Source organism: Heptranchias perlo, chromosome 32 (assembly GCF_035084215.1).
Source record: "Heptranchias perlo isolate sHepPer1 chromosome 32, sHepPer1.hap1, whole genome shotgun sequence".
Taxonomy (NCBI): domain Eukaryota; kingdom Metazoa; phylum Chordata; class Chondrichthyes; order Hexanchiformes; family Hexanchidae; genus Heptranchias; species Heptranchias perlo.
Window position 1 is genome coordinate 18,905,855 of NC_090356.1, and position 13,144 is coordinate 18,918,998.

Genomic DNA, 13,144 nt, shown 5'->3' on the forward strand with positions numbered 1-13,144 from the left:
GAGTCACAGTTGACAGGTTACCTGGAGCTGGCAGAACACCTTGCTGATTTGGACTAGTCCATTGTAAGATTTAATATACAGCACTGTGACAAGTTTAAGGATAACAGTGTGCTGGAGAGACCTGGCAGTGGTTAAATGGGAGACGGAGCTGGTGAGGATTGCAACACACGAGGGAAATGGGACATTTTTTAAAAAAAAATTCCAAATGGCTGTGAAGCTTCAAGTATCCCTATGAGGAGAAGAAAACTGTGATGAGAAAAAGCCACAATGGCTTCACGGGGACATAGGTAGCTTGTGCTCAGAAAGAAGTATTTTGAGGCTTATAAAATGAGTAATCGTCAATTGGTCTGGGAAAGGTATAAAAAGCAGTTAGCATTAACAAAAATAAATATTAGCCAAACTAAAATGAATCTAGAAAGGAGGATGTTGAACATACTCAAAATAATGGGGAAGCATTTTTGCTTATACTAGGAGTCAGGGGTCAGTTAGAGAACAGAACAGGACCGTATCAGAGTGACTTAAGCAGGATTACAGATGATAACAAGGGCACGGCAGAAGAATTCAACAGATGCTCAATATCTATTTTTAACTGAGAAGGCTGGGGGTTGACCCTTGTATAGCTGGTAAACTGAACCTCAAATGGGTTGCTCAAACACCTCCAGCGAAACAGTGCAGACTAAATTAAAGGGGCTCAAGGTGGAAAAAATGGCTGATGTCATGAGTGATGCCTTAGTATATATTTTCAATAGTTCACTGAGTACCAAAGAAGTGCTGGATGATTGGAGGGAGGTAGATTTTAAATAGGACCTGAATCACAATCTGCCAACTATAGACCAGTGAGTTTAACCTCTTTAGTGGGAAAATTAATGGGAAGCATCATTAAGGATGCTATTATTGATATCTAGAACACTTGGGCTTGATAGGTGATACTCCATGTGGCTTCAGAGAACAGAGGTCATGTGTAACAAACCTGATTCAGTTATTTGAAGAAGTTACTAGAAAGGTAGATTAGGGAAATTCAATAGATGTCATCTACTTGGATTTCCAAAAAGCTTTCAAAATAATGCCACGCGGGACTCTGTGCTAAAATTAAGTCCCGTGGTGTCAAGGGTGATATTGTGAGATAGATTGACTAAAGGACCATACGCAAAGTGTGGTTTTAAATGGGGCTGCTTCTCAATGGGGTCTGGGTTGTAGTGGGGTGCCACAGGAATCCATGCTGGGTCCTCCCTGTTTATTATGTTTATTAACTATAGTTCAGTATAAAACAAGGACCACAATAATACAAGGCTTTGGAGAGACCTTATTTGGAGTATTGTTAACCTTTATGGTCCTCTCACCTCATGAAGGACACTTTGGCATTAGAGAGAGTACAAGGAAGGGCAATGAAGATGATCCCTGGCCTAATGCAATGAACAATGGCGATACACTTAATGCCTCATTTTGGATTTACTGGAGAGAGCTAGACTTAAAGGGGATCTGATTTAGCTTTTAAAATTATCAAGGGCATCGATAGCAAACAAGTGGATAGATTGTTTGAAGTGATGGGTTCGGATGGACCTAAACTGAGAAAGCAGGGAGTGGGGTTAGAGTCTGGAAAGTTTTATTTTTCTCAGAGGGTAATCAACCATTCCAGAGTGGTAATGAAGACTAACTCCTTGCAGTCCTTCAGAAGGTGTTAAACACATGATCAGGGCAGAAGGAAGGTAAGATTTTGGGTAATAACCAACGTTTTGGGGCCTTGTGGGGTTTCCCTGATTGCCTTTGAAGGGGTTGGAGAGGAATTGGCTATGTTTTTATGACTCTCCTGGGGGTAGAGGGAGGAAGGGTGGGGACACAGCAATGAGTCCAGTAAAAATTAGGGTGAGCACTTATGGTCCTGAAGGCCTTTCCTTGTTCTGACACACCCGCTGGTACTGAGCAAGACCAGGTAAGAACGGGAGCAGGAACGGTCTCACGGGTAAGAATAGATGGGGGAATCACTCGCCAGTAAGTATGGAAGGAATTACTCTTGCAGGCACTGAGTGAAGTTGGCTGAGAGGAGATATTTTAAGATTGGCCCTTTGGATACTTTACCTGGTGAGCCAATGTGCTCTATTGTGTGTTTACACAATGGTTCTCTCTTATGGAACAATCCTTATCTGCTCAGATCATTAAGGAGAGGCGGTGTTAGAGAGTCAGTCAAGGCCAGCTTAGGAGCAGTACCGGCTCAGGCCTGGGAGCTGATCACTGGCCTGCCCTCTGCCAGCAAGTGCTGATTGTTGGGGACAGGGCTGCCTCCTTTTGCCCAGTAAAAACCAAGATTGGCAGGGCTGTAGTCTTTGAAAATTACTGTGCGCGTGCTTGAAACAGACTTGCTCGCACATATATGAACGTGGCTTCATGTGTTTAAATACAGCAATCCAAAACCAGTCTTTTTCTGTCCTGCTGTCAATTATCAAAGTTCTTGGGCAGACACCCCCAAAACAAGACTGTCCAGTTGAAACCCAGAGAGCTGGTCACTCCGGGGGATAAATCAAATTGTGAGGAAAATCAATCCAGCAGCATTGCCTTTAGAATTGTAACAAAAGGTCCCAGCAATGCGGTATTTTACTCTGTAAAGAGCCCAGCCGGCTCACAGCCCATGGGGCCCAGTGACAAGTCTCGACATTGCTGGTCCAGAACTGGATGATTTCCCCTAGGACCTGTTTGTGATTGAGATCAAGAGTGAGCTTTTTTAATGTTGGAAATTTGAAAAGAAAACACTAGAGGGTAAATTTTGTGAACCTCACACCCAGCCCAGAGCCTCACTGAATGGCAACACCAATCAGAGAATTAGACAAGGAGGTTAATGCACCCGATTTGCAGCTTTCCCAATTTTCCATGTCGGGACTGGAGTCTTGCAAAATCTATCCCTACAAGTGCACATCAGGTCCATCAGTAGCTGAAAGAGAAAGATGGGATACCATTTTCAGCATGTCTCTTCATCAGAGCAGCCATGAAGAGTTACAGCTGAAACATTCACCTGTCTTTCAGAAGCTGATCGACCTGCTGTGCATTCCAAGTATTTCCTGTTGTTGTACTGATTGTAATATTCGAACTCATTCATCTTTTGTTTAATTAGTGCCCCTCTTTCCTGAGGGGCTGCCCTCAGCATGTGGTTTCTCCAGGTAATTCTGCAATCTTTCCCCTCAGGATGAAGCGCGCATTCAGGGTTCTAACCTGAGCAGACAGCTGAGAGAGATGGAGTCCGACCGGGACAACGTCAACAGCCGCTTGCAGCAGCTGCAGAAATCATTGGCTGAATGTGAGGAAGGTAGGCCATGTAACCAATCTCTTCAGTTGTGAGGTTTTTTTGAGGGGAGGGGGTTGCCCAAGTCGTATTACCTAGGAGCTGGAATTTGTGATACACCGGACAGCTGTTGACCAGGAGCTTATCCAAGTGAGGGCTGGCAGTAGTGGGAAATGGAACATTTACCCATTTCAGGCATCCAGTGACAACAGCAAGTACTCCAAGGTCAGGTACAGCACGGGTTAGATACAGGGTAACGTTGCTCCTACAATGTTCCATCAAACAATCCAATGTCAGGTACAGCACGGGTTAGATGCAATGTAACATTCCTTCCACACTGTCCCATCAAACAATCCAAGGTCAATATACAGCATGGGTTAGATATAGGGTCATGCTGCTTCTACACTGCCCCATCCAACACTGTCAGGTCAGGTGCAGCACAGGCTAGATACGGAGTAATACTCCCTCTACACTGTTCCATCAAACACTCCCAGGGCAGGTACACGGAGCAAAGCTCTCTAGATGACCTTACAAGAGTGCCCCCACTATGCACCAGTGTGAAACTTTCCATTTCCCACAGCGACCATCCTCTGAACTCTTTGAGTGAGACTGACAATTTAGTGCCAACTACGGGTTTGTTTTGTGCTGTGTTCCCTTTCACCATTAGGAACTGGATTGAGACTGCCCCATGCTCATTTCACATAGGATTCATAATCAGCCGAGAGAAGAGAGTCAGTCTGGATGAGATTTGAACCCAGAGTTGAAAACACTGTGTCTAGGAACATAGGAACAGGAGTAGGCCATTCAGCCCCCCGAGCCTGTTCCGCCATTCAGTGAAACCATGGAACCGAGTGTAGTGGCACTGGTGTTGTCCACTTCAAGGGATTGGTCGCCAAATTGAAAGACTTTAGTTGCTTAACAATTACGTAACAATACTCATGTTTATAGGGTTTCCTGAATATTCCTACTTACTGGTTTATCCATGCTCGCTTCCTGGAGACAAATCCAGGTCATTCTCCCAGATGGTGCAAATGTTCCGACTTGGACATCCTGGGGAAACTGAGAAGTGATAACTATAGCACTCCCAAACTATCATTGTCACAGCCGCAGGGTACCAGGCACTGTATGGGAAGGCAGCATGAGAAGCATCAATTTTATTGAAGGAGCAGGTTATCCAAATCCAAATCACCTTTGATTTAGATTACTTCAGGTTTGAAATTGTATGAAAAGCTCATCCCTTCTAAACACGCCAGCCTAGTCCATCCCAGCGTAAGCTCAGGCCTGGGCTCTTTATAAGGAACTTTAATAGATAGCTTACTCCTGACTCCAGTGTGGGCAGCTGTAGGACAATGTTCCAGTAAGATTCCCAGGAAGCACATCTTCCCACAAAGGGTAGTGGAAATCTGGAGCTCTCTCCACACCTTCCCCGCGCCCCCCTCCCCGAAAAAGCTAGGTCAATTGAAAATTTTAAAACTAAGATTAATAGATTTTTGGCAGGCAAGGGTATTAAGGCGGAACCAAGGCGGAAAAGGCGGGTTGATGGAGTTAAGATACAGATCAGCCATGATCTAATTGAATGGCGGAACAGGCTCGAAGGGCTGAATCTCCTCCTGTTCCTATGATCCCTCCAGCCTGATTCTGACCAGAAAGGATGGGCAGTGGGAACAAGGCCAAAGTTCACTGACTCAAGCCCCTGCTTCACTGAGCCCAGGTGCCATCAGTGGAAGATTCGAGAGGTTATTGAGGATGGCACTGACCCTGGATGACACTCTGTGTTTCTAGGTAAGCGGGGTATTGACGGGCGACTGAGCAGTGCTCAAACTGCACTTATGCTGCAGGAGGAGGGGATCCGTCGCAATGAGAGAGAACGCAAAGCGCTGCTCGATAAGATTGTGACACTGGAGAGGAACATCCAGTCAGCTGACAGTGACAGGAGAACCACACAGGTAAGGCTTACCGCGAGCGATTCAATCACCCAGCACCTGTTTCTTACATGAATTCTTACACCATCCTGGTTTCCAGTTTTCTTGTCTCTCCTCTCCTGAAGACTCATAGCTGGGGTATGGCCACCTCCTCTTAAAAAAAAAGACTTGGATTTATGTAGCGCTTTTCATGACCTAGGGACGTGCCATAGCGCTTTACAGCCAATTAGGTAATTTTTGAAGTGCACTCACTGTTGTAATGTAGGAAACAAGGCAGCCAATTTGGCAACAGCAGCCTCCACAAACAGCAATGTGATAATGACCAGATAACCAGTTTTAGTGGTGTTGGTTGAGGGATAAATATTGGCCAGGACGCTGGGGAGAACGTCGACCTGAGAGGGCAGACAGGGCCTCGATTTAAAGTCTCGGTTTAACAAAAGACAGCACCTTCGACAGTGTAGCACTCCCTCAGTGCTGCACTAGATTTTATGCTCAAGTATCAGGAGTGGGGCTCTAACCAACAACTTTCTGGCTCACTAGCGAGAGTGCTACCCACTGAGCCATGGCTGGCACAATAACCATTCTTCATGTGTGAGTCTAGACAGTGAATGTAGGCAGGCTATTACACTGTGGAGGGAATCACAGCAGAGTCTGATCTCATCCCCACCCAACATTTCTGGCATGGGTCACTTGAGTCGGAGCTTTGACTGATTCTTCTTGCCCCCAGATCCCAGTTCTGAGGCTAATTGTAGCCCTCCTACTGCTGCCCAAGCAGGGATCAGACCTGGAACCTGACCAGGGTGGCTTTCAACACTACACTGGGCAATACATTTACCTCCTGAGCCTAGGAGGAGCTCAACCCTGTAGTTATAACAGATCACAGGGATACTGCAACAGCATTTTAATCACTAGGGTCCTCCCACCCCACGTTGCAGTAGGAAGCGTCTAATCCTGAACACGTAAACTAGGATTTTATCAAATCCAATGAAAACTACGGATTTTTAGTAATTAACAAATTCTCCTGAAGCTGCCAGCCCAGAACACATATTTTTCTTGTCTTAAACGAGCTCCCCAAGCGCTGGGTTTCAGACTGCTTTGCTTTGTCTGGTTTCTGTTTTAGTTAACGAGGGGAGTTGAGGGATGGAATGTCTGCCGGATTGGTAGAGCATGCGGACACTGTGAGGCCCGGCCCAACTCTGGCTCAATAACTGCATTAAGGTGGAGTTTTAGAATATCTTAAAGGGGCTATATTATGCTGCAATACACCATCCTCTGTTTATGTACACAGTAACACAAGAAAAACTAAGGTTAGCAAATTGCACAGATCCACAAAAATGAGGAATAAACTGAGTCTGGACCTGATAGGACCCTCTGCGACCCACCATATCACTTGGAATCGTAGAAAGTTACGGCACAGAATGAGGCCATTCGGCCCAGCGTGTCCATGCCGGCCGACAAAGAGCTATCCAGCTTATTCCAGCACTTGGTCCCTAGCCCTGTAGGTTACAGCACATCAAGTGCACATCCAAGTACTTTTTAAATGAGTTGAGGGTTTCTGCCTCTACCACTGTTTCAGGCAGTGAGTTCCAGAGCACTACCACCCTCTGGGTGAAAACATTTCTCCTCAGCTCCCCTCTAATCCTTCTACCAATTACTTTAAATCTATGCCCCCTGTCACTGACCCGTCTGCTAAGGGAAATAGATCCTCCCTATCCACTCCATCTAGGCCCCTCATAATTTTATACACCTCAACTAAATCACCCCTCAGCCTCCTCTGTTCCAATGAAAACAACCCCAGCCTATCCAATCTTTCCTCATAGCTAAAATTCTCCAATCCTGGCAACATCCTTGTAAATCTCCTCTGTACCGTCTCTTGTGCAGTCATATCTTTCCTGTAATGTGGTGATCAGAACTGTATGCAGTACTCAAGCTGTGGCCTAACTAGTGTTTTATACGGTTCTAGCATAACCTCCCTGCTCTTATATTCTGTGCCTTGGCTAATAAAGGAAAGTATACCGTATGCCTTTTTAGCCACCTTATCTACCTGTCCTGCTACCTTCAGGGATCTGTGGACATGCACTCCAAAGTCCCTCTGATCCTCTACACCTCTCAGTATCCTCCCATTTATTGTGTATTCCCTTGCCTTGTTTGCCCTCCACAAAAGCATTACCTCACACTTTTACATAGAAACATAGAAAATAGGAGCAAGAGTAGGCCATTCGGCCCTTCGGGCCTGCTCCACCATTCAAATTGCGGTTGTATTCTCTAGAGTTTAGAAGGTTAAGGGGTGATCTGATCAAAGTTTATAAGATATTAAGGGGAACAGATAGGGTAGATAGAGAAACTATTTCCGAGGTTGAGGATTCTAGGAGTAGGGGGCACAGTCTAAAAATTAGAGCCAGACCTTTCAGGAGTGAGATTAGAAAACATTTCTACACACAAAGGGTGGTAGAAGTTTGGAACTGTCTTCCGCAAACGGCAATTGATGCTAGCTCAATTGCTAAATTTAAATCTGAGATAGATAGCTTTTTGGCAACCAAAGGTATTAAGGGATATGGGCCAAAGGCAGGTATATGGAGTTAGATCACAGATCAGCCATGATCTTATCAAATGGCGGAGCAGGCACGAGGGGCTGAATGGCCTACTCCTGTTCCTATGTTCCTAAAATGATCATGACTGATCGTCTAACTCAGTACCCTGTTCCCGCTTTTTCCCCATATCCCTTGATCCCTTTAGCATTAAGAAATATATCTATCTCCTTCTTGAATACATCTAATGACTTGGCCTCCACTGCCTTCTGTGGTAGAGAATTCCACAGGTTCACTACCCTCTGAGTGATGAAATTTCTCCTCGTCTCGGTTCTAAATGGCATACCCCATATCCTGAGACTGCGACCCCTGGTTCTGGACTCCCCAGTCGTCTGGAACATCCTCCTTGCATCTAGTCTATCTGGTCCTGTTAGAATTTTATATGTTTCGATGAGATCACCTCTCATTCTTCTAAACTCTAGTGAATATAGGCCTAGTCGACCCAACTTCTCCTCATACATCAGTTCTGCCATCCCAGGAATCAGTCTGGTAAACCTTTGTTGCACTCCCTCCATCCTTCCTCAGATAAGGAGACCAAAACTGCACACAATACTCCAGATGTGGTCTCACCAAGGCCCTGTATAACTGCAGTAAGACATCCCCGCTCCTGTACTCAAATCCTCTTGCAATGAAGGCCAACATACCATTCGCCTTCCTAACTGCTTGCTGCACCTGAATGCTCGCTTTCAGCGACTGGTGTACAAGGACACCCAGGTCTCGTTGCACCTTCCCTTTTCCCATTCTATCACCATTCAGATAATAATCTGCCTTTCTGTTTTTACAACCAAAGTGGATAACCTCACATTTATCCACATTATACTGCATCTGCCATGTTCTTGCCTACTCACCCAACTTGTCTAAATCACATTGGAGCCTCTTTGCATCCTCCTCACAGCTCACATTCCACCCAGCTTTGTGTCGTCTGCAAACTTGGAAATGTTACATTTAGTTCCCTCATCCAAATCTTTGGTATATATTGTGACTAGCTGGGGCCCAAGCACTGATCCTTGCAGTACCCCACTAGTCACTGCCTGCCACCCGGAAAAAGACCCGTTTATTCCTACTCTCTGTTTCCTGTCTGTCAACCAATTCTCAATCCATGCCAGCATATTCCCTCCAATCCCATGTGCTTTTATTTTGCACACTAACCTCTTGTGTGGGACCTTATCAAAAGCCTTCTGAAAATCCAAGTACACCACATCCACTGGTTCTCCCCTATCTATTCTACTAGTTACATCTTCAAAAAACTCCAGTAGATTTGTTAAGCATGATTTCCCTTTCATAAATCCATGCTGACTTTGTCCAATCCCGTTAATGCCTTCCAAGTGTTCCGTTATCACATCTTTTATAATAGACTCTAGCATTTTCCCCACTACTGATGTTAGGCTAACTGGTCTGTAATTCCCTGTTTTTTCTCTCCCTCCTTTTTTAAATAGTGGGGTTACATTTGCCACCCTCCAATCTGTAGGAACTGTTCCAGAGTCTATAGAATTTTGGAAGATGATCACCAATGCATCCACTGTTTCCAGGGCAACTTCCGTTAGTACTCTGGGATGTAGATTATCAGGCCCTGGGGATTTGTCAGCCTTTGGCCCCATTAATTTGCCTAGCACTATTTTTTTTTACTAATACTGGTTTCCTTCAGTTCCTCCCTCTCACTAGACCCTTGGTTCCCTAGGAGGTTATTTGTGTCCTCCTTTGTGAAGACAGAACTAAAGTATGTGTTTAATTGTTCTGCCATTTCTTTGTTCCCCATTATAATTTCCCCCATTTCTGACTGTAAGGGACCTACATTTGTCTTCACTAATCTTTTTCTCTTGACATATTTATGGAAGCTTTTACAGTCAGTTTTTATGTTCCCTGCTAGTTTACTCTCATACTCTATTTTTCCCCTCTTAATCAATCTCTTTGTCCTCCTTTGCTGAATTCTAAACTGCTCCCAATCCTCAGGCTTGCTGCTTTTTCTGGCAATTTTATATGTCTCCTCTTTGGATCTAATACTATCCCTAATTTCTTTTGTAAGTCACGGTTGAGCCACCTTTCCTGTTTTATTTTTGCGCCAGACAAGAATGAATAATTGTTGTAATTCCTGCACACGTTCTTTAAATATTAGCCATTGCCTATCCACCGTCATCCCTTTTAGTAAAGTTCCCCAATCTATCATAGTCAACTCGCACCTCATACTTTCGTAATTTCCTTTATTTAGATTCAGGACTCTAGATTTGGATTCTTCTCTGGATTGAATTCCATTTGCCATTTTTCTGCCCACCTGACCAGTCCATTGATATCTTCCTGCAGTCTACAGCTTTCCTCCTCACTGTCAACCACATGGCCAATTTTTGTAACATCTGCAAACTTCTTAACCTTGCCCCTTAACATTTAGGTCTAAATCATTAATATATACCACAAAAAGCAAGGGACCTAGTACTGAACCCTGTGGAACCCCACTGGAAACAGCCTTCCAGTCACAAAAACATTGCCATTGTCCTTTGCTTCCTGCCACTGAGCCAATTTTGGATCAAACTTGCCACTTTTCCTTGGATCCCATGGGCTTTTACTTTTTCTGACCAGTCTGCCCACATCCGGCCCAAATCCATCAATAACACTGCAATCCTATCTGTCAGACTGGAAGATGAATATAAGTTCGCTCTACCGCCCTGGGCTATAATACTAATTTGCAAGATATTGTTTGGATGAAAACAAGGGAGAAGAAGCACAGGAAATTCTAGGAGATTAGGAAGGCTAGGCTGTCATGTTCCAGTTAATACGAGGATTAGATGGGACATCCTTAAAAATTTGTCCTGGAAGAGATGTTGGCTCCTGGAATCCAAGGGAACCCCACAGACTGCAGTTAGCATTGTTGGAAATTCCAGAGTTAGCTGGCTAGCGTCTGGAGCGGTGTCACATGGACTGGCTGCAGTACAGGAGAACACTATATTTCTCTTGGCACTGAGTGCTGGGGGAAGGTCTGACAGGCAGCAAGCAGTTACACCGAGAGAGACAGCCTCCTGCACTGGGCTGGAAGCATATTTGTGGAAAATGTTTGGCTCACGGAGCAGCCAACCATGCTGCATTGATAAGGAGCCTGCAGGTGCAGTCAAATCCGTCTGTAATGAGTGCCCATGGGTAGGCAGATTGTGAGGAGCAATGCTGGTTGAACTGGCAGGGAGATTGAGGGTGCAGTGTGGAGTATGGGGAGAGGATGGGAGTGTTTTGGGGGGTAGAATGTCTGTGGTTATAGTGAGTGGGTAACTAGTTCTCGGGTTAACACAAAGTTATAGTCAGCCACTGGTGGCTCAGTGAATAAATTAAGTGCCTGGTGTGTTCCTAAGCCTTACTGACCAGCAGGGCTCTGGGTCTGTACTGAATTAGCAGCAACTCTCTGGTACCTCACCGACGTGGCCATTCTTCAGTATCAACCACAACTTGCATTGATATAGCGCCTTTAACATAGTAAAACGTCCCAATTGCTACCAACTGAGCCACAGCAAACACCAAGATAAAGCAAAAAAGGTGAAAAGCAGGACTGTACACCTGCGCCCCCAATCCGTATCTTCACTGTTTGTGTTCTAACTGCAGGACAAAATGAGCAAAATGAAGGCAAATGAGGCCAAGCTGGATAACGACAAGCGCAAACTGAAGGAGATCCTCGACGCCGCCGAGAGCCGCATCACAAAGCTGGAGCTGGCTCGCCGCTCGCTGGAGGGGGAGCTGCAGCGGATGAAGTTGGTTACGAATGACCGGGAGACGGAGATCCAGGTGCTTCAGGACCGCATTGAAACCCTGCAGAGGCAGGTGGCGGACAGCCAGACCAAGGCCAACAGCTTGCAGCTGACTGTGGACCGGCTGAATTCCTCCCTTGCCAAGTCAGAGGAGGGAGAGAGCCAACTGAAGGACAAAGTACAGAGCTTGTCTCTGTTGCTGTCTGACAGGACAGCCGGTTCCTCTGCACTCCAGGAGAAGGCGATGCAGCTGCAGAAGGCATTGACGAGCAGTGAGCACGATCGTCGCATCCTTCACGTGAGTGCCGGCACGGTTACATTGCCCAGCTCGACCCTCACTGCACGCACCAAAATCACATTTCTGAATTTTACATCTAAAATACGCCCACTGTGCACCTACTGGCAATCTGCCCCTCTCCAAAATTAGCTGCACTCTTTAACAAACATTTTTTTTTAAAGGAGAGACTCTTTCCCATTTCAAGGGGCAGTTTCAGCAACCTTACTTCTTAGACTCACCTATGCCTGAGCAGTTCTTCTGTTCTCTTCCACTTTTTCCATCCTCTTCTCCCCCTGTATTCCCTCCCACATTTTCTTTCCCCCTTCCTCTCCCTCTCTCCATCCTTTCTTCTTCTCTCCATCCTTTCTTCTTCTCTCCATCCTTTCTTCTTCTCTCCATCCTTTCTTCTTCTCTCCATCCTTTCTTCTTCTCTCCATCCTTTCTTCTTCTCTCCATCCTTTCTTCTTCTCTCCATCCTCTATTCCCTCTCACCCTTATCTTCCACTCTTTTTTCTTCCCCCTCCATCCTATCTCCCCCTTTCTCCATTCTCTTCCCCTTCCACCTGATCAGCCACCCCATCCGCCTCCCCAGCCACCCTCTCCAGGGCCTACTGAGCCACTGGGTAGGCTACTTTTATTTTGGTTGGACATTGAAAATATTTAAATAAGCATTCCTCCCTCAAGGAACACCACCAAAAACAGGTTATCTAGTTATTCATCTCATTTACTGTTTCTGGGACCTTGTCATGTGCAAATTAGCTGCCCTGTTTGCCTATATAGCAACAATGACTTTTAAAATTCCTTCATTGGCTGTGTGAAATGTTCAGAGGACATGGAAGGTGCTATATGAATGCATCTAGAAGGATATGCAGATCGGGTTAAACATAAGAACATAAGAAATAGGAGCAGGAGTAGGCCAATCGGCCCCTCGAGCCTGCTCCGCCATTCAATAAGATCATGGCTGACCTGATCCTAACCTCAAATCTAAATTCATGTCCAATTTCCTGCCCGCTCCCCGTTACCCCTAATTCCCTTTACTTCTAGGAAACTGTCTATTTCTGTTTTAAATTTATTCAATGATGTAGCTTCCACAGCTTCCTGGGGCAGCAAATTCCACAGACCTACTACCCTGAGTGAAGAAGTTTCTCCTCATCTCAGTTTTGAAAGAGCAGCCCAAATGAAGGTTAAATGAAGTAAAGTGGGATGAGGCTCGTGTGGAGCATAAACACAGGCATAGACATGTTGGGCTGAATGGCCTGTTGCTGTGCTGCATGTTCTATGTAAGTTCTTTCTTTTCTGACTTTCTTCCTAATAGTTGAGATTAACATGTAATTATAAACCGGACTGGGCCCCACAATGTCGTA

At 45.4% G+C, this 13,144-nt stretch overlaps 1 protein-coding gene across 1 annotated transcript in view; it reads left to right on the top strand.

The window, feature by feature from the left end:
- LOC137301119 (rootletin-like) overlaps positions 1 to 13,144 on the top strand; it is a 90,565-nt gene that overhangs the window by 55,974 nt on the left and 21,447 nt on the right. The window contains exons 29-31 of the mRNA XM_067970544.1: positions 3,175 to 3,295; positions 5,054 to 5,217; positions 11,361 to 11,801. Coding sequence (XP_067826645.1) covers positions 3,175 to 3,295; positions 5,054 to 5,217; positions 11,361 to 11,801 — 726 coding nt within the window. The remainder of the gene's footprint in view (positions 1 to 3,174; positions 3,296 to 5,053; positions 5,218 to 11,360; positions 11,802 to 13,144) is intronic.